Source organism: Austrofundulus limnaeus, unplaced genomic scaffold (assembly GCF_001266775.1).
Source record: "Austrofundulus limnaeus strain Quisiro unplaced genomic scaffold, Austrofundulus_limnaeus-1.0 Scaffold1, whole genome shotgun sequence".
Classification (NCBI taxonomy): domain Eukaryota; kingdom Metazoa; phylum Chordata; class Actinopteri; order Cyprinodontiformes; family Rivulidae; genus Austrofundulus; species Austrofundulus limnaeus.
Window position 1 is genome coordinate 7,513,842 of NW_013952403.1, and position 21,406 is coordinate 7,535,247.

Here is a 21,406-nt window from a genome sequence, read left to right on the forward strand (position 1 = left end):
ATTTATGTGTGTGGGCAAAATTTGTTATTGGTCATTATCACCACTAAAAGTTTGTCAGTTAATTTAACTTTGGCCACTTTTACTCCTATCATGAAGGGTATTAAAGGGGACATATCATCCAAAATCCATTTTTTTTGACCTTAAGTACATTTTGTTGTGTACTTGGAGACCCTAAGAGTGTAGAAAAGTTCAGTTAGTCTCTCAAAGTCAAAGTCAAAAATACTTTATTGATCCCAGAGGGAAATTATGTAACTCCCAGTGCTTCATAGGCATTTTCATTTTCTGTTTGGGTCACATTTTTTCAGTCAGTTCAGTTTTCTCTTTTTTCTCTGTAATGTATTTTGAATTTAATATAATTCAGTTTAGTTTATTTATAAGGAAGAGAAGATTGCTAGATGGAATCTTGGCTGGGGACCTTTAGTGTTTGCATGTTCTCTCCATGCAGGTGTGGGTTTTTTTCTGGGTTTTCTACGGTTTCTTCCCACAAACCAAAAACATGAATGGTGGTATTGGTAACTGTAAATTGTCCCTAGGAGTGAGTGAGAGAGTGAATGCTTGTTTGTCTCGTTTGTCTGTGTGACCCTGTGACGAACTCGCGACCTGTCCAGGGTGTACACCGCCCCTCACATGGTGACTGCTGGATATGGGCAACAATGGCACCTGTGATTCTAAAAGGAAGAAATATAATGGATGGATGTACAAATAAAAATGTCTGTCCTTACAGATACTTGTAGTTCTGCTATCAATCTACAAAAATGGCAGAACGAGGTGGAGTGGACTAGGGGTGAAGCACCTTATTAGCATTTAAAGAGATCGTACCAAAACGAGTTGTTCTGAGGCTTGTAGGGTAACAATAACTAGAAATTCCGACCAATTGCAGTTTCACTTAATATAGACCCCAACTGAATGATTCAGGTGTTAAAAGAAAAAAAAAATTAATATGTGTCTTTTAACATTTCTCATTTATTTTTCATGCAACCATCAACATAACTAAAGTTAAGAAAGCATTATAATCAGAGGCGTGGACCATTTGGTTTGATCAGTTAGGAAATATTGGAAACTAAAAGAACTATTAAGTTTTTTAAAAACAACTTCATGTTTGTTTGCTACCCGAAAACTGAACAAAAATCTTGATAATTTCCTTACTGTACAAACCATCTCTTCACCATTGTGTTGTAGCAGTACGAAAAGTCCACAGCATTAAATCTGAGTTTGGCACTAAATGTGTGGGTCGGATGGCAGCACTCATAGTCTGCTGATTTGTAGTTTCCTTCAGAATTTTCTCATTTCTTGCCTGTTTTTATTTTTTTTTTTATTTTCCCTCTGGGCCAGCTGACTGAGCACTGCCTAACAGGATCATCTAGTTAATAAAAAGAAATGTCTTGTAGAACCACTTACTTTGACGCAGAGGTATTAAAATATTGACTTGCAATAAACCCCAATTAAAACACTGATCCAGATAATTGAATGTAGTTGTGAAATTAAAAGATTCATTTTTTTACCGATTGGTACAGTTCTCATTAAATAGATTACTTGTTGAACCCTTAAGCAAACAAGAAAAAAAGGAAGAAAAAAAACTGATTGAATTTTACTTAGCAACGATCTCCTGCAGAGCGTTTGCAACTTTGAACAGACTTTGATCACTTTTACACCCACTGCTTATCAGTTTAGCACCGCTTCTGTCGAAGATGATATGATAATAACGACAGTTTATCTCCTCGTAATCTGTTTTAGAGATTTGAATGACATTGGGACAGTGTCACGGTGAGCAAAGGAAGCAGTTAATGCTTTAGAGATCATCACATTAAAATATTAATAGGGGACTTCTGCAGGGAAAGGTCATCYCTGTGACTGCAGCTGAATAGTAATGGGGTTAATAGCAACAACATGAACTTTGTGCAAAGCCGGCTTGTATACAGTACGAGTTCCTCTGTGCACCAATAGACCCTGCTGCTGACTAAACATGTTTGTATGCACAACATGGTTGTAACTGTGGGTCAAAGTAAACTCAAATAACCTACAAAATACAGATGGTGGAGAAATACACAAGACAAATGCATTCGTTCCCCAGGATCTGAGTCAAATATGCCATACAAACTGAGCTWTTTTCTGTGAATCACTGGGCTGTAAGCCAGTCAGCATGGTCAGCAGTTACATTGGGTGCTGCACAATCAAACAGTGAATTTGAAATAAATATGAATGAYAAGTTGTGCATCTCAAGTCAAACATGTTCAATTTTACTTAGTATCTTGGTGAAAAATACAAACTAGAGAATTTGCATTTTCTGCTAAAAAATGTATGCAACATAAAGGCTTATTGTTTAAAGATTTTTGCAAGAAAAAAAGAAAATATGTACAAAAATTTAGCCCAAAAAGATGAATTTAGCAGAAAAGTGTCTAAAATTAGCTGAGATGTTGAATTGCAGAAAGATGCAGAAAAAAGAGCATGTTTGATGAATTAATAAGCAAGTAGTTTAAATGATCACAAAAAAGGTTAATTTAGTTGAGATGAACTTAAAATTGACTGAAACTAGCTAAACAGTAGCTTAAATTGCAGAAGACAGCTGAAAAAGACTTAAAAGGTTAAACTAGCAGAAAGAAGCCTGTAGAAGCACCAAAAAATAATTAGTAGAATAGCTGAAAAGAGCAGAAAGATAGCTGAAAAAGTAGTAAAACATTTAATTACTTAAATAGAAGATGAAGTAAGCCAAAATTATCACAAAGAAGTGTTAAAAAGGCAGATCCAGAACAAAATGTGAAAAGTGCAGGAAAGTTTTAACTATTTTGAAGGATTTTAGGGATGTTGAAGACAGCTCCATTAATTTTCAATGAGAGCAAAAATGTCAGAAAAGACAAAATAACTCAAAAAAGTATAAATTGCTGAAATACTAAAAGTCAAAGCCAGAATGTCTTAAAGGGGCTGAAAGCTTTGATACATGCATTGTTGAAATATTACAAAAATTGCAGAATGAGATATGTGCCAGAAAACGCACGGACAAAAAAATGGATGATCTCGGTAGTGAGAATGCTTTATAAGCGTTCACACCATTATCCTAAGAACAAATAGCAGTTTGTCATACAGCAGTGAAATGGAAAATAAACAGAATGTAACGTTTTCCTTTGGCCAATAGCACTTTGAGGATTTGTAGATATGACTCAGTAGACTTGGAGGACTTTCAATGACCTTTAGATCAACGTCTGATCTGTCCAAAACAAAGGGGAGATCACTGCCATCAAGTCTGCACTCAGCACAACTGATCATTTTGACGATGTTTACTCAGATGCAGGCGGAACCTGCTTTAGGCAAATGGTCTCCTGAAGCAGGGACACTGTTTAAACAGTYCATTTTATGGATTATTAATTTTACTGGATACTGAAATTGCATCTTGGGATGAAGTTCATGAATGACCTCAGCATATGACATGTTAGATTGTAATATTTCAAAATATGCACTTATCCTTTCTGCTTCTGTAAGAAATGGAGAGTTTAACGACTGCTGCAAATCAAAAGCAGCTTATTAACTAACTTATGAGCAGCTTTATAAAAACKAGTTTTGGCACACTCACTTGTGTTTTAACACAATGCCAAAGGGGAAACTCATTAGTGATGATCATAGAAAAGCAATTGTTTCTGTCTAACAGTAAAGGAAGTATTATAAAACCCCTTTCTGAAGAAATCATGGTCAGAGTACATTGTAGGCTCATGACCTCAGTTTTGAAGTTCAATGTTTAAGTTTATGTTTGCACAATTAGAAAAAAATGCTAAGCATGTCTATTTTGTTTGTACTGGTTTGCCAGATAGGCTTGTCTCCATATAAATATTTCATTTGTTTTGCAAAGTTTCATCTAGAAAAAAACACAATAGTTATATGATGAAGTTCTTCAAACTGAATAATTATAAGCAGTGATATGAGGCCATGATGCACAGCTGTTTTGTATCCACTGGACACCAACACCTTGCAAGCACTTAGTCAACCAGCATGTCTTCCTCCTCKAAAGTCAAATGTGACTCATTTCTCCAACAGCTCAGCTCGACATTGGATCACGCAACAGGACAARGACCCACCAAAATATCAACAAATTTATGATTGAGTCACTGCCCAGTCAAAGTCCATCCCTTAGTATAATTTAAYTGCTTCAGTTGTACCTTAGCTTTTAAAGAAATGAAATGATGTTTGCATGTTTTTATTTTCCACACAATGCCTCTGATTTATGGAAAAACTGTAACATGAATAACACAATTCAAGAAATATAATATGTTATTTGACTTTGGGACCTAATGTGGACCAGAGTATTTAAATATTTATTTTACTTGTTTATTATTTTAATGCTGATACATCAAACCTTGGGAATAAAAGGAATATACCTACTTTTTATGATGCAAAAAGATYGATGGATGGATGGATGGATGGATGGATGGATGGATGGATGGATGGATGGATGGATGGATGGATGGATGGATGGATGGATGGATGGATGGATGGAATTAAGCCATATTTTAAGTCCAGATTTTATTTTTGCCAAATATTTCAGCCTCTCTTCACTCCTCTTCTTGACTTTCCCTTCTTAACGCTGCACTGCCACCCTGCCTGTACAATTTGCCCTGATTGTATTTCAAATTACATGCCACATCAAATAAGGCCATCTCATACATCTGGGAGTGCAAGTGTGTGTGTGTTTGTGTGTGTGTGTATGTGCACACACGAGTCCTTTGGTATTTTCCCACCCTCAGAATCAGATTCACATTAAATGGATCTTTCAAGTTAAACTCAGTATTCAGAATGAGTAACACGAGGTTGTAAAAGATCTGATATATAGCATACTGTGCCATAATTACTGACATTACTTTCTTTCTCTCCTTTTTCTCCTCTATTTCTGCTCTGCCCTCTGCAATTACTTAAAGGAAGCTGAGGTAAGTGTAGTCTTTGTTTCATTATCTTGTTAGAGCCGTTTTGAAGCATTTCACAGTACCTGTGGAAGCCCCAGACCTGGTAGTGTRTGTTTAACAAAAGGAAATTTATTCTGTTTACTACTGATTTTTAAATGCATCACACATACTGTTTTATTCCTATTATTATAGAATTAGGGGATGTTCTGGTAACTTATTTTGTAACATTATCTATTTTTATGTGATTTAGTGATGTACAGTCTGTTTTGAGTAGCTCGTGTCACATTTCAAGCAGTGTCGTACCACAAGAGTGTACTCTTGTGATATGGTTAGTTAATACACGCCTAAAGCATTTACAACACGTAAATATTTTAACATTAGAACACAGTTTTCCATTGTCTAAGAGGTTCTGGTCACATGGTAGGGAGAACCTCCAATTGACGTGACAGCTTGCCCCTAAGCAGTGGCCAGAACCGGAAGAAAGTGGATATAAGCAGCTGAAATTTGCTGCCTTGCCCTGATCCACATGCTTTTATAGCCTGGACACAGGGTATTTGTATGGCTTTAGTTCTTACATTTAACATTCAAGTCTTATTTCTGTATCTGTTCGTTGTTCTCGACACATACTGAAGTGRATGAACATGGCGATATATTTTCATAACATTTGCTTACAGGAATAGTTAGAACGATTTAAAAGCACGGCCGGTTTGATGTCTGGCCAGACATGGCAAGAGTGGTGATTATCATGAACTAGATCTAGTGATTTTTAAGGTTTTATATGTTATTAAAAAATTTAAGTATTATTAACCAGTCTACTGTATAACTTGGAAACCAAAACAACTATTGGAAGTCATTCTAAAACAATATATTTTTCAATGTATATGGATGCCAAAAGCCCAATTGAATTGTTTAATTTCAACCATAAAGACATTAGGCAGTTGACCACATGGGCTTTCAGGGCTGTACATGTAGGTCAGTAAAATCATTCAGGGCTCTGGCCTGTCGATCTACAGTATTTTCTATTTGACAACAAAAAAYTCAACATGAAGGAACATGAAGCGCTTTGAACACTACAGTCAAATTCCTTTTCCTAACAAAAACCCTTTTCTTACCCCTGTACCTACATGTTTAGTCCCCATGCAAATGCAGCATAAATATGCCCATTTATGGTGTATTATTAGTTATTAGGAGTGCACRGATTGATTTTTTTCTGGCATATCACCAATTACTGGTCTTTAAAAAGTCTGACCTGCCGATTACTATTTTGGCCTACCAATTTTTTTATGAAATAGCTGACACTGTCAGGTTTTATATGTCAGATGTACACAATGCTCCAATCCTATTTTATTGAAAAACATRCAACAGTACCCCTGAAACAATACAAACCTGTTAGTGCTCACAGCAGACCAAAGGGGAACAGTGACYAATTTTCAGACCTTTGTAGAGGTAGACGAGAAGCCAATGATGTTATCTAATCGGCGGATCTCCGATCTCCTAAAATCAAGGAAATTGGAGCACCCCTACTAGTTATATACTGTATCTTAAAACAAACTCTGACTTTTATTACTTTTTTATACTTGATAAGGAAAATTGATAATGATACCAGATATAAAACACATCAAATATTTGTGACAATAAAGCATGCCATTACATACTGTAAAGTACTTTGAAATGTAGGGTATAGTTGTTAAAAAGGGTGGGGGGTAAGATTTTTATAAGTTAGGAAAATTAGCATCTGTAAAAGTTTTAGGCAGCTTGAGGTAAACTGGGGTTTAGGTAAATTGAGGAGTGTCCTGTTTTCAAGCAAAGTCTGTCATTCTGAGAGTCCACATGAAATGAGTTCAGCAAAAATGCCTAATCCTCTTAGCATGCATGGTATAGCTCATCTCTGTTTAGCCTAAATGTTTTGGGCTGAAATCATGCTTGTGTACTTGAGGAACATGGTGGAACTGATCTTCATTGTTGTTGGTAGCATTTTAAAACTGCTTTAAAACACCCGTAAAATGTGAGGAACATGCTAGGACTGAAGAGCTCTGCAGAGAATCACAACCATGCAATATACATTTTCTTTTAAAGGCAAATGAGGAAAAAGGGATTTAACATGAGGAGAAAAAAATGGAATGTTGATTAGACTATTGATGAGCTAATTATGCTTTATTATCTCCAGTTAAAATTCTTTCTGTTAGATTCAGTGCTGGCACTTGTTATTGACAGTAGTAGTGCTGGATTCATGGATCATTRATCTATTTTCTTAGGACTTTTTTCCTCTTTTTTGACATTTACTCTCCGACTGTCCAACTTACTGCTCCAACCCCCTGCCCCAGTTCCACCTTTATCTCTGTTATTCAATAATGAAAGAGATAGAGATCCCACTTTCAGAACCAGCAGGCTTCTCTGCCTTCTTCACACAGTGTCAACGACACAGGCTCACTCCCTGCTGATAAACATATGGTTCGCTCTACTTGAACTTCAGATACCACCTCTACACATCTTTGTGTGTGTATGTTTGTGTGTGTTACCATACCTTGACCTGCTTTATCATAAAATCTGACCTTATTTACTGACTCATAAGTGATGAATTGTAGTATGGTGGTATTTTATAAGGTATAACCTACTTAGCTTTTAAACATAGGGCAAGAAAAGCATCAGGTTTGAGTTAAAATGCAATTTTTCACAACATTAATCCCAAAAATTGAAAAAAAAAAAAACAGCATTAAAGGGGATCCTATCAGTTGCACCCTGGCAAAACAACAGTGTCGGTCACACGGGGAATTATGGCCAAGCTTGAAGACTTGTGTGGGGGATATTTTTGTGCTTTAAATGTCACAGGATTGTTTAAGAGCACATTTGCTTTGTCCATTGAGACTTTACAAATGACTAAACCTTCAAACAACATCATTTATAACACTTTGACTCCATTCATGTAGTTTGCTCCTGTTATATTGAATTCTTTTCCTGGCATTTATAGTTAAAGCATGCATGCAAGACAAAACAGCAACATTTATGCTACGTCTCTTTTTTTATTATGGATAATCATAAATCTACAAGTTGTTTCTAACAGAGCAGGAAATATTCTCAGTCTCAGTGGATGTACTACTGTGCTTTTTTACTCAGAAAATTCAAATTATATAAGCTTAATGAAGTAAACAAATGTTCTTCTCAGCATTTTCAGTTAAGTAAACTCAATTAGTGACAGTTTCATAAAAAACAAATAGCTATTTTAAATTTGAGAATAAAAAACGCTAACTCAAGAGATTTTGAATTGCAGCAAATCCCATTTTCTGTGAATAACTAAGCTGTTTTTGGTGCTTTCTGTTCCGGTTAATCTCCTTTTCAGACCTCATAGCTTGTTTTATTCTCAACTGCATCACATGAAGATTTTTTTTCTATATTTGGCCCTTTTTCATATGTTCAAAGCAGTTTGAACCTGACATTGCATTTTTCATTTCTACTGAAACCTAATAATTTTATTTACCAGTAAAAGTTGCACTTCTTCAAACAATGCGTGTTGCCTGGCTTTGTTTTTAACCCAGTTTCTTGTGTATCCACACAGGATGACTACTTCAAAAGCTGGGTTCCTGCCAAGTCTCTTGACCAAGGTGAGTTGAGCTGTTAGTGTGCATCCCTAAACCTCTGGTGCGCTGGTGGTCTGCGGTTCTCATGGGCTGGGGGTAGGGTTGGCTGGGGGCGTGACATGGAGCTAGTGGGAGCGTGTTATATGTTTTGATAGTGGCCCGAATGTTGGGGTGGGTGTAGTATGTCTTCTGGGGTGGGGATTGGGTTGGTGGCCTTTGGTGGTGGCTGGGGGCCGTGCTAGCTGGCTGGTTAGCCCCTTTGCTGTGGCGGGGGCCCGCCCTGGGTGCCCCCCCCCCCACTTGCTCTGTCAGGAGTTGGGTGGGCGCTCTTGGCCGGGCCGTCCTTGCTGGGAAACGGTAGCCTCTCTGGGTGGCGGGCCGGCTATGGGGCTGGGGTCGAGTTTTGGGGGTCTGGGTGGCTCTGGGGTGGGGGGGTGTTGGTCCTGGTTTCTGGTAGCCTTCGGGGCTCTGTCAGTCCATGGTCTGGGGTTCCGTGGGCTTGGCGGTTTGCCTGGAGGGAGAGGTATTTGGGCTGCTCTTCCTGGATGGGTTTCGGGGAAAGGGAGGGGGCCAGCGGGGGAGCAGACTCCCTGTGGGAGCATTTTGCTCACTCAGTTTATTCTCCCCATCCCTCGCCGCACACCTCCATCCTCTTCACTTTCAACTTCACCCATGTAGGGTTTTTTTTGGGGCATAGTTGTGTTATAAGAGCAACAATATTACATTTCTATTTGCCATAACCACCTGGGCCCCAAATTTTATTGTACATCTTAGACATTCACTCATAATATTTTCATGAAATTCACATATTAATGATTGGTTTAGTCTTTTAAACTTTATTGGTATTAGTAATAATTACCTTATTAGCGGARGTGCAAGTCTGAGATGTCTATGTGTTTTTATCTTCAAATGCAGAGAACTGCTAAAAATGGTTCTAAACAGTTAATTCTTCTATTTACATCTTCTAACATGATGCAAACAMGAATTTGTGTGTGAATGTGCACAAATGGGAAATTAAATGTCATTCCTTTATCTGTCACACATAAGTGTTTAATGCTTTTATACTGCCGTTCCTTTCAGCTAAACTCCTTTACAGACATCAYCTCACTCACATTTGAACAGTGTCATACACACGCACAGTTTGGAGTGTGTATGTGTGTGTGGGGGGGTGTAATTGATCTGTAGCTGTCTGAACAACTAAACAGKCTAAATATTTTCACCACTGAACTTGTTCTGTTCTTTGCCAGCTTGGTTTTGCATATCTAGCACAGTAACTGCAACTCTTCGGGGAAAGACTTACTGAGCAGGTTTATCTGGGCCAGCTCCTTGTGGATACAGAGACTAATGAGAACAGCCTCGCCTCGGTGCATCAAGTTCTGCTGTTACTCTTAGAGACGACTGGAATGAAAAGGTAAACAGTGGACTAATTTCAGGGACTAAAATTCACGTGGAGCAATTGACAAATCCTCAGRGCCAAACTCCATCAGGGCCAATGCCTGATTTAGTTGCTGAAAAAGCTGCTGCAAAAAGCCCCCCAGGATTACTGTAGGAGCAGTGYTCTGATTTTCTTTATGGTTAAAGCTGTCATGTAATCATAAATAAAGGCTGTTATAATATTTATCCAAACATTTCTTWAAAAAAATAAATAGGTCTAACAATAATGCTTCTTTTGGAAATCACCGAACAGAGTATTAAAGTTGATATAACACTGGCTCTGTCATTTTTGCCTACAATTACTACACCGAGCTGTTTCTAGCCACATAGTGCTCCATTTTTATTTCCACACTGTGCACGACCTCCATATAACCACAGAAAGCAACACTACGCAAGTCAAACTGTCACAATTAGTGTTTAGAGAACACAAATGCACATAAGTAGATATATATGGTTCAAACAGCTAAAATTTATGACACAAACTGGAATTTAAAACAAAACAGGCAGAGGACTGCTGCTAGAAACTAAACATTATTAGAGAATTTTAAAGAAAACAATAAAACTCAAAATGTTTACACAGACAGAAGTGACCGGGGGACTGCAGACTAAATTCTTGCAATAACAGCTTAGCATGGTTCAAAAAARAATGGAATATTTGTCTGTAAATCTTTTTTGTGTCCAAAAATTACAATAAATCAGTTAAATCTAACGGCAAACTGGCATTGGTGCCCAGAATAAAGCAAAGCTAAATGTGGAATAAATGTCAGACCTGTTTTGCACTAAATACTTATTAAATCAAATAACTAAAAGTAGTTTATTGGAAAATGTATTAAAAGTTATAATTCTGTACCCAAAAAAGGTTTTTCTTCYTTCAAAAGCCGCAGATTGCAAACCTGTTTTCAGTGCAGGAAAGGTGAACTGATTTGAATAAAGCCTAAAAGTCATCTTCTTATTCCTCTGTTTGTCTTTGTGCCGCAGAGCTGAACTTTTGCTGCGAAGCTTAGAATGCGCTCTGCAGTCACCCTCCCATCCCCTCCCACACAAACTGCACAGCTGGGAGTAATGCACGGCAAAACAATTAGACAACACATAAGTAAAAGGCATCAATCAGACAATCTGGTCCCCTTTTGAGAACATTAGCGGGTGTCGTGTGTAGGAACTTCTTCTCCAGCSTGTTTCATTATCACCACTGCAGGCATTGCATCCAGCTGTCTGAAGTTGAGTCAGGAGTTTGACTGCAAGATGCATTATTTTAGAAAATGTCAGAATACTTTTGATAAATGAAGTGGCTTACCGAGTAGCATTTCCTTTTACTTTTATCTTTTAAAAGTAAAATGTCAAACAGTATTTTGGGCCGTTTGAGTCAAGCTGCAGGCTTTAAAAGGCTGAAATGATTTACAAAGTTGCCAAATCTTTCAGGTTTTTGTAGGAAGCATAAATCTGAGGAATGGCGGACAAATATGCACACAAAGAAATCTTTGATTTCTTATAATCTGCTGTTTGATGAGACATTGTATTGACAAAGAGTGACAGCAGCTCTTGATTGGGACCCGGTGCATCCCCAAGGATACAGGCYTTAATCATCAGTCGATTGATGAATCACAGGATGCCCTTGGAGACTCATCAGCGGCAGGAGAGTTGATGGGAGGAAATCCAGTCCCCTGATCAATCACTCAACAATTAATGCTCTCCTCAGTCGCATGAATGAATTCAGTGGGATCTTGGATAGCTTATTGGTGATTCCAAGCTGTTAAATCATCACCGGTTAATCACTTTTCCAGACTTGTGGTTTAATCTTAGCTGCCGAGATTTTACAAAATTGTGTCAAAATTAAATTTYACCTAAAATAATGCTTAAAATCTGTAGCATCAAAAATAAGTGTATTTGTTGCTGTTGAATTTTAATTTTGAATCATAGTTTGTTTTTTAAGCAAAGTATGAATTGTCCGGCTCTAAAAGCTTTTGTTACTTATCCAGTGTTTGATTGATTATTCTGTTCATTATTTAGGTGATTAAATAGGAAAGACCTTTGTTTAATAAGACACAATAATAACKAATATGCAAATAAAGTGTGTTTTTCTTTAAAAATAAACTCGTTGCAATTTTCATGAATGCAGCATGCCTTAAAAGAATACAGCTCAACATCTTGCATCTGAAAGTTGTCGACACAGATTGATTAGTGCTCAAAGTATGTTTTGGGGATTAGTTTCAGATCAGATTTTAGCTTAATACCTGTAAATCTGTCTAAGCTATAACTAGTTTTTGTGTTTGATAAGATGAATCAGCTGTGGTGGCCATCTTGATTCAGCTTTATGCCAACAATTAATCAGATGTAGATATGCATCCAAGGATTATTTGTCTTGAGATTTTCATTAAAATCTGTCTTTTGGTTTATGAGTGTTTTTGCTAACAGACAGATGAACAAACACACRGTCAACATAAAAATGATAAAACGTGTGTGTGCTTCCTTTCACTGTTTGAACCTGAATGCGGCAATATCCTGTTAACAGCCATTGTTGTGTTGTATTTTTGGAGTCTGCAAACAGGGGCTGTGTGGCTGTAAGCCCGGCCCACCTTGCCGCTCACAGCAGTAGTGTTTTTTAAGTATCATTTACTGTGTTTACGCCAGACCTATTAAGAAATGTGAATATTTGAATGTGCAACTGCAAAGTATGATTTTTTAAATGATTAAATGTTGGAAAAAATAGCAGGGGTGTATTTTTACTTTAAAATCAGGAAAATGTCCCATTTGTTTACATGAACTTAAATTTACTAAAGYAAGTCTACAGGGAGGGGTTATTTTTTGCTGTGACATCCATATTACACTAACTAATTCATGAAGCAGCTTTATACAGTGGGGTGTAACACAAAGGACTTTGCATCAGATGTTAATATTAAATAAATAAAAAACCTTAAAGTGACAAACAAAAAAACACACCAGATTGTGTAATCCCCCAAAAAAGGTATAAAAATAACACTTTTTACTTCTATCGTGTAGAGTTTAAATTCCTGACTTGCTTTTATGTTTTCCTATGTTTAACATATTCGTTTCCATCTCAGCTACCAATAAAACTAATTTATATAAAGTGCTAAAGCTTTTAACYATAAGCTAATTTGCTTTGACAAAAGAAATTCTTGCAACTAATTTCACTTTCCATTAATTTGGTTCCAAAGTTTACAGATTTTATAGCTTATTTTATCCCTTGATTTTGCTTTTTGTTATTTTCAGTTTTTCTCTAGCATGTTCTGCAACAGTAATAATTATCTGTGTGAAACAAAGGGACCACTGGAATAAAACATGGCTGAGTGGATTAAACAAAGCATCAAGGTTAAGAATTTACATTAATGATCAGGTAATTTGAAGCAATTAATAAATTATTTCAGGTCTGTTTGTGACTTGGCTGGCAATAAATAGAGTTTTACAACATCAGTTTGAAACCATATGTTTACATACACTGTAGAAAACAGTTTATTATAACTCTTTAGAGTTATTCTCATAAACCCCAATACATATCTGCATGTTAGCTGCTGTAATTTAAGCCAAATTTGATTCATTGTACTTCAGTGGGATGGACCTAACAGAAGGATAGTCATTTTAAAAAGCTGATTACAGATAATATCTATATTTGAAAACTAATCCATCTTTTATTCAGTCTGGTCTATCCAAGTTTCTACAATCACAGCTCAGTTTTACATGAAGTTATTCTGCAGATGTTGCTAATTCTCCCTGGAACGGTGGAAAAACAAACATTTTCATCAGCAGCAGCGATACAGAACAAACAKGCTCATACAGAAAGACGACTCTTGTCTCAAACTTACCCACTAATGTTATTTGTGCTCCATTTGTGTGCTTTTTTGCATTTTAATTTCTGCGTGCGCAGCTCTCTTCTCACACAATGAAGCCGGCATATTCTCATTTACCACAATGATATTCCCCCTCAGCGAGACAAACTCATAAAGATAAGTTACTCAATTATGCATTCCTAATTAACCCGGATAAAGGGGAGGATGTCTCTCAGGATGCCAGGCACGAATCATTTAGCAACTAGGATAAAAGAGGATAAAAAATAAGTTTTTTTTGTTTGAAATCTAAAGACGAAGAATCCTTTGTAACAAAAAGTGTTTCTTTAAAAAAAAGCTAATAAGACAGAACAAGGGAATTTTAGTCCAGACAAGATCAGAACAAACCAAACAAAGTAGCTTAAACTGTATTTAAACAGGAGTTTAACTTGTTTTCAAGTAACCAAAGAGTTCAGTAAAAGGAATCTAAAATTTAAAAAAACGCAACTTGAGCAGCAGCCTACTTTGGGCTTAAATATAAGAAAAAATGTGAACAGGCCCTGATCAGGGAACTGCAGGCAAAGAAGAAATATTTTTATTTAATATGTATTCCTAAAATGTCTTCACTGCAGTTAGTTTGATTTTTCATGTTTCAGTCAGGATCCCAAAGTTGCTGGAATAATGTACTTCACTGATTTTGATTCTTTTTATTAGTTTTTTTCTTCTTTTAAAGTGTAGATAAAATAGTTATTTTCACTCTTTTTAGGTTACATTTTGTTATTTCTGAGCTGTTTTGTATGGTAAAAACCTTTTCTTTGTTCAGGGGTTATATATGGAGAATGACAACTTTAATTTGTTTGAATTAAAAAGCCTCAAACACTAGTMTATGATTGACATAATTTCTAATTATGGGGTTTTTACATGTTTTTCTTCAAGACAAATATTTTCTTAGATACTTTAGATTCAGTGCTGCTGCCAGAAACAATAAAGTCGTGGAAAAATACATTGTAATCTGGTACTTTTTTGCTTTTTCTTTATTTTTTATTGAATGAAACCTTGTTTATGTTAGTTTTCTCTTTAGATTTAAATGTTCTACTTCCATCTTTTTGACCAACTTTCTTCCTCCACCACTTCACATCAMATGCATCTGCATCTTCTTATTGTTTCTACAAAGTTTTTCATCAGTCCTGACATATTGAGTTCATCAGATGCAAATTACATTACGACAAACCCACATACTAGGACTAAATGTACTGCAGTGCTGCAAACAAACACAAAGAGACAATCAAGTCCTGGGAGAAATAATTGTCTCCTGCATTCAAGCACAATTCATTAATATTTTAAGAGGCTCGCTTAATATTATCATAGCTCCCTTGTGCAAATGTGTTCATGGCTCTTCTTTCATGAATGTTTTATTGTTTTTGCCTGTCAGCAAATCTTTAGTGTAAAGTTAAAAAAAAACTTCCCCCGACACATTCACTTATATTTGTTTAAACTTCAATTAAAGTAAATTTTAGTATAATGCCTTAAACTGCCCAAAGATGAAATAAATAATTTTATTCCAAAGACAATAACCAGTCTAGCACTACAAAAGACAGTTGGGGACCATTATAAGGTACTTACTGGATACAAATTATGTACCAGGTACATATTTAATACTTGCAGGAAACATACCAAATACTTACCGGTTAGATATCTGGTAGTTTTCAGGTTATGTACCTGGTAATTACAGTGCTTACCTAATAGAATATGCCTGCTTAATGCGTACCTATGGGGTATGTACGTGGTTGGTACCTGATATGGGTATATTCCTGGTATTTACAGGGTACTCACCTGATACTTATTGGGCCCATAACTGGTATTTATTAAGTATCTACCTGATACTTACTGGGTGTGTAAGGGTTTGTTTGTTTGGTCTTGTCAGCTTTCCAAGAACCAAAAGAGACAGTGACATATAAAAGGAGACATTCAGAACAGGAAATAGGAGAAAGCTTAATTTTAAGAAATGAACTATGRAACAAATACAAGTCAACTCCTTCGATAAAATTTTTTTAGGAATTGCCCTATCCGTCAGTATTCATGGGGGGTGGAATCCGTGTAACTTATAGACAATCTGTACAATTTGACATGTATGCAAATATGACAAAATAATGGGAGGAGTTGCAGAAGCCTTATTAAAAAAAACTTTACGAATCCAAGTAAAGATTAAACACTTCCAAAACAAGCTCAAATATGTTTCATTTTTTTCATGATCATTCTCATCGTCATTACTGACAGTGGTTTGTTGAGATCATTTGCCCAGAAGAGGATCCTGAAGGGGTCTTATTTTTTTTTAGTAATTCATGTCTCATGAAAAGTGCAAAATACCAATTTGCTTCTCCGGTGTGATTGGATTACATYCGAATACACAGTTTGCACTTTGTGAGACGCCTCCATAAATGAAAGGCACACACGAGAGCAAAGAAATAGATGAACGAGCCAAACTATCTGTCACACTCTATCCTGTTTGCTAACGCTAATGTTTGCCGCACCTGTGATGTTTTCACTGATCACACACTCTGTCATTTTCATCCTGAGAACATTTCATCTTCTATCCCTCCTGCCTGAGTCTCAAACATCCATTCATTTAAACCTAAACTCCTTTATGTCCTGCAGGTCAGCTTAATTGACTTCCAAAGTCAAACATTTTTTCTCCTACTTTCTGTATTTCTAATCATTTCTGCTCGTTCCTGTCAGTGTTGCTTTGAGAGTCGCACTGAGCAGCCCTCTGAGCGGGAGAGGCAGAGAGGAGGAAGCCGATAACAGCTTTGCCGTCAGCAAAAGACCCACTGTTTGAAGCAGTATTCCAGCTATTTGAGGCTGACTTCTTGTGTATGGGCATGCCCAGCTGAATTGTCAGCTTGTGATTGCGACGCATTATCAAGAGAGGGGAGTCAAAGTGAGGATTACAAATACCACCATTATCACAGCCAGTCCAGAAGACGCCAGAGAGTCAAACTGGCAACAAGACACAAGGAAGAGGGGACAAAAAAAGAAAAGGAAACCAGTCAATTTGAGAGTTTTCAGGTGTTTACTGCACGTCTTTGTCTTAGAAGATTACATAGRGAATAAGCAGTTGTTATGGGAACCTTTTTGGCAACTGCAATCAAAGTTATTTGTGAAGCCTTCTGGTTCGGCCAAAGCAACGGCAAACAAAGCCTTGAGAAACTGCAGRTTCCAAATTGCCAATCAGCCTGATTAGACTTGACATTGTGTCTTCCCAGCAGAGCCTTTTGTCATTGTTTTATGTATTTCATCAGCTTCTTTTTTTCTTTCAATTCAGTGAGCTTTTGTCTCTCTGCAGATATGCTGTCTGTCTGCTTCCATTTCTCATCGGCCCACCTTTAATCTCCCCTGACTCAGCCACCGCCTCTTAATTCAGGCTCATAAAACTATGTTTGATCTGCGCCTCGAGCAGCTCATAGAATTAGAAAGTGGGAAACTGATAAGAAACGAGACAGATAGGACTACAAACAACCACGAGCACCTCAGGTCTGTGTATGAAATGGAGCGTGAGAACAAATATCTCATTTCAGAGTAATGTGATGATGAGGTTTTTTTTTTTTTTTTTACATTGTTTACCGCTCTGATTCTTATTGGCTTGTTGGCTACATCATAAAGTGTGACTCAGTYTCCACGACCCTCAGCTCAGCCCTTATCTTCCTCTCTCAGAGGAGAGAATGCTTACAGTGTTGAGTCTGAGCACATAAACGGGATTATCTTCTGAAACCTACACATACAAGCAGCAGTGATATCAGGCATAAAGAGTCATTTGGCCAATCGAACGCCTCGCAGAGGCCTCCTGGATTGGAGAGGGAAGAAATACGCTCTGTCACACCAAGGGCTTGTTAATTTAATGAAGAGAGGAAGCCAGTTATGGCAACAAAGCTGTTAAATACCTACCTGTCAGGGATGAAAGCGACTGCAAAAGAAGGCTTTGAGGTCATCAATAAAATTTGCTCGAGGGGCCAAAATGGTTAAAATCGGTCAGTGCAAACGCTAGACTTTAATTCACCATATTTTTGGTAAGTATGACCGGTTTGTTGAATTTCTCTAGGTTTTTACTTTAAAAAAATCACTTTTTTTCTCAAATGTGTTACGCCATCTTTTATTTATTTATTTATTTAGTTTTTTGTGGCTTTACTTGCAATCACTACACTTACATTGCAGAGAAAATCCTAAAATTCTCATTAAAATGTAATAATATAGGCTTTGGTTTGCTTAAATTAATGCATATTGACAAAGTTAATGATAGAGTTTTTGGTTAATCCTTGAAATATACATTATCAACTTCCTCATGAGATTTTGGTAGATTGAAGGCTCAATATGTGTGTTGTGAATGACTGTTACCAACTCTCCCATCATTTTAGTTTACTGCAAAACTGACTAGGCCATAGACATATTTTGTTCATTCCAAAAGATAGCCATTTTTAGGTTTTCATCAAATGATTACATTCTGCAAGTTTCATTCAAATCTGTTCAGTTGGTTGTAAGATATTTTGCTAAAGGACTATCAAAGTAGACTCCAGCAGTTATTTCCAAAGTCTTAAACAAAAATGACAATTAGTCAATTACAAACATTTTGGATATGACTTGGGAATAACTATTAACTACTACAGGGTCGGACGACAACATAAGTAGTATAGGCAGCTGCAAAGGGAGCCATCCATCCASGGGGCGCCACAAATGGGGGATGAAAAAAATATTTTATAACTTTTTATCAGAGTGTAGTTAATTTAGTCTGAAGAATAATCACTGGTAGGTTTACAAAGATAACTTGTTCTGATGGTTTTTCAGCCTGGTTTGTTACAAAACAAAATCAGAATAATGGAAGTTTCAGTTCTGATCTCAGATAAAGTTCAGGTAAAAGTCTTGTTTTCAGTGTTCTACCTTCATAAAATACAGATTTGATGTTGTTTCATTWTTCTCAAGAGTTGAGTAAAATCTTCYAATGGCTGGAAAATGCATAGTTTTGAGTAGATATTTATTCTCCATGGTAGCATACCCCTGGACCCCCCTAGAACTGCTTCACCCCACAGCTGCAGGTGTTCCTCATTGCTGTCAGCAGATGTTGGCAGGCATGATATAGGCTTCTGATATTCTGTTTCAAAAGAATTGTATTTCTAACTATTTTAATTGTAAAATCTGGTTTTGAAAGATAAAAAATAATAGCAGAGACAAAACTATTTAATTTGGTTTATTTTTATTGATTGTTTATTTGATAGGACCAAAGGTCATTCTGCAACATGGTATTTTCCTGTCATGATTTGTGGTGCTTCTAGTGACTTAACTTCCTCAACAAATGTATGTAATGGTTCAGTTGCCAAAGGAATAATGATTCTGTGCTAGATTTTACTACACAAACACACATTCTAAGAAAAACATCATTGCCAAAATGTGTGAGGTGGGATAAAAAAAATAACTGAAATGAAAGTTTTAGGTCAGAAATGTATCAAAAGCAGCAACCAAGTGAAATAAGCTTTTTAAATGTCCGGCCCACAGGCCACCAYTTGGCACTCACCAAATTAAAAGCTAAACAAAACGACTGAGGAAGAGTAAATGTTAACAGATGACTTCATAGTGATCCCAGTTAATTGTGTCCCACACCTTAAATTTTCAGACAGGTCTAAAAACAAAGTCCCAGCTAAATAAAATGGTGGATCAATAGGTTGCAGTTGGTGAACAGTGCTGAACAAGCTGCACTTCAGGAAGATTTACACACAGTGGCAGATTGCACAGAGCAATCACTGTACGTATGTGTTTTAATTCTGAACTCTTTTTTTTTTTTTTGCTCTGTAACCAATCGAGCCTCTAATGATCATCGTAAATTAGCAGAAATAAACTACAGAGAACGCTTGGAAACAGTCYCTCCTTGTGATTGTAGCAGAAGCCCCGAGGCTAAATGCCATCTTGTGAAAGTGACAGTGGCGTCAGAGCGTCCCAGGGTGAAGAAGGCAGAGGGAGATTCAAAGATATATAGACACAAGACCCACGGAGAGCACTTGAGAGAGATTGCCTGGAGAGAGGATAACTCTGAGATAAGAGATATGTTCWGTAATGAGAAGAAGAGAGGTCTGCCAAAAAAGAGGGTAAAAGAAAGAGAGGAAAATGATGAAAAAAAAAGAAAACAGCTCATTGGCAAAAAGTTGGATGAAGTTTTGCTTCACACACACTTTTCCTGGCCTTTAAAGTCCATGGTCAGTCCTCGCTCAAGAAGTCTTGCTTGCTAATAAATACAGGAGATGGATGAGTTCAGGGAGTGAATCATCTCTGGGTCCTAACATCTTAAAGACTGCTCGCTCCCTAGGGCTCGGCTGCTACACAAACTGCAGCATTTTGAGGGGAAGAAAAATGTTTCCTTCTTTTCGATTAAACTAAAATTAGTATAGGTTTTAAAAATCAAACTTTTTGGGGAAGACTTGTGTTTGCTTTCTTCCTGGCAGATCTCACTTCCATGTGCATAGCACAAAAGCCAGACTGCAGTTTAAATAACTAACTTAGAAATTGTACTGTTTTATCCTTACCTTGAGAGGAGAGGGTAACAGAAAGAAGAGAAACATARTCAGTATGATTGCAGTTCTGACTCAGAGCCTCCGTGCTCCCAGCTCAACCTGTTGAGCTACACTAAATGGCACCATATGCATGAATAGATCAGACAATTTGTAAATGTGTATCTGTTTTTGTTTGCTTTTCAGAGCGGGTAGCTGAGCCTGGCAGATATGGAGACCCTGGAAATAAAGCTCACCCAGTCTCTACAAGGAAACCAGGACAGAATGGTGAGTTTGACAATATTTTCCTTTTCTTTCCATTTATCTTTTTATCGTGTCTAACATCATGCATGCAAAGAAGCAATTTTTGTAAACAGAAAAGCATCCTTAGTTAGATGTATAAGTATCTAGGCATGCCATGATGGAATTCAGATGCAACGCATTTATGAAACAAATATTGATGCATCTCGAGGCATCCATAATCGCACTTTAATCAAAATGAATCCTGAACATAAAATCACTCAAACATAAAAGAAATAAAATGTTGCACTGCATCTAACAGTTTTCTCTCAAACAAGATTTGGAGCTAAATTAGGGATGGCCAACTGGCGGCCCATGGGTCACATCCAGCCTACAATTGAACCCCGAAAAAAAATACAGATGCTTTTTGTTTTTGTTTTTTTCCTTTAAAAAATGATCTCAATTCAACTCTTAGATAAAATTTTTAAAATTACAAAGATGTGTAAAAGTGTCTCAGAGGCACTGAATTGGTTGTAAAGACAGTTTGCAAATGCCACCTAGCACACACGTCTTCTCTGCTGCTATCCACAATCTTGCCCCTCCTTACCTAACGGACCTCCTGAACATCTCCACACCCTCCCGCTCTCTAAGATCTACCTCCTCCCTCCAATCAGTACCCRCTGCCCGCCTCAGCCCCAGGGGGAGCAGAGCTTTCAGCCGCTCTGCCCCACAACTCTGGAACTCACTACCCCACGGAMTARGTAACACCACCTCTCTCCCTCTGTTTAAGACTGGCCTGAAGACARATCTTTTCAGATTAGCTTATCCCTGTTAACTCCTATTGATTGGTCATRGTTCTTTAATATGTGACTGTTTTGTACTCCTCATTTCTATGTTTCTCCCGCACAACCCTATTGTTTCAATATATCTTTATTTGATTGTTGCTATTGTACAGTGTCCTTGGG

At 37.1% G+C, this 21,406-nt stretch overlaps 1 protein-coding gene across 6 annotated transcripts in view; it reads left to right on the top strand.

Moving 5' to 3' along the window:
* The window catches only part of spock1 (SPARC (osteonectin), cwcv and kazal like domains proteoglycan 1), a 174,781-nt gene that overhangs the window by 92,303 nt on the left and 61,072 nt on the right, over positions 1–21,406 (top strand). For 5 of the 6 annotated variants that reach the window (XM_014007785.1, XM_014007751.1, XM_014007769.1 and 2 more), the window contains exons 3-5: positions 4,902–4,910; positions 8,440–8,485; positions 20,409–20,489. In XM_014007785.1, the coding sequence (XP_013863239.1) occupies positions 4,902–4,910; positions 8,440–8,485; positions 20,409–20,489 (136 nt within the window). The remainder of the gene's footprint in view (positions 1–4,901; positions 4,911–8,439; positions 8,486–20,408; positions 20,490–21,406) is intronic. The other variant, XM_014007792.1, reaches the window with a different exon arrangement.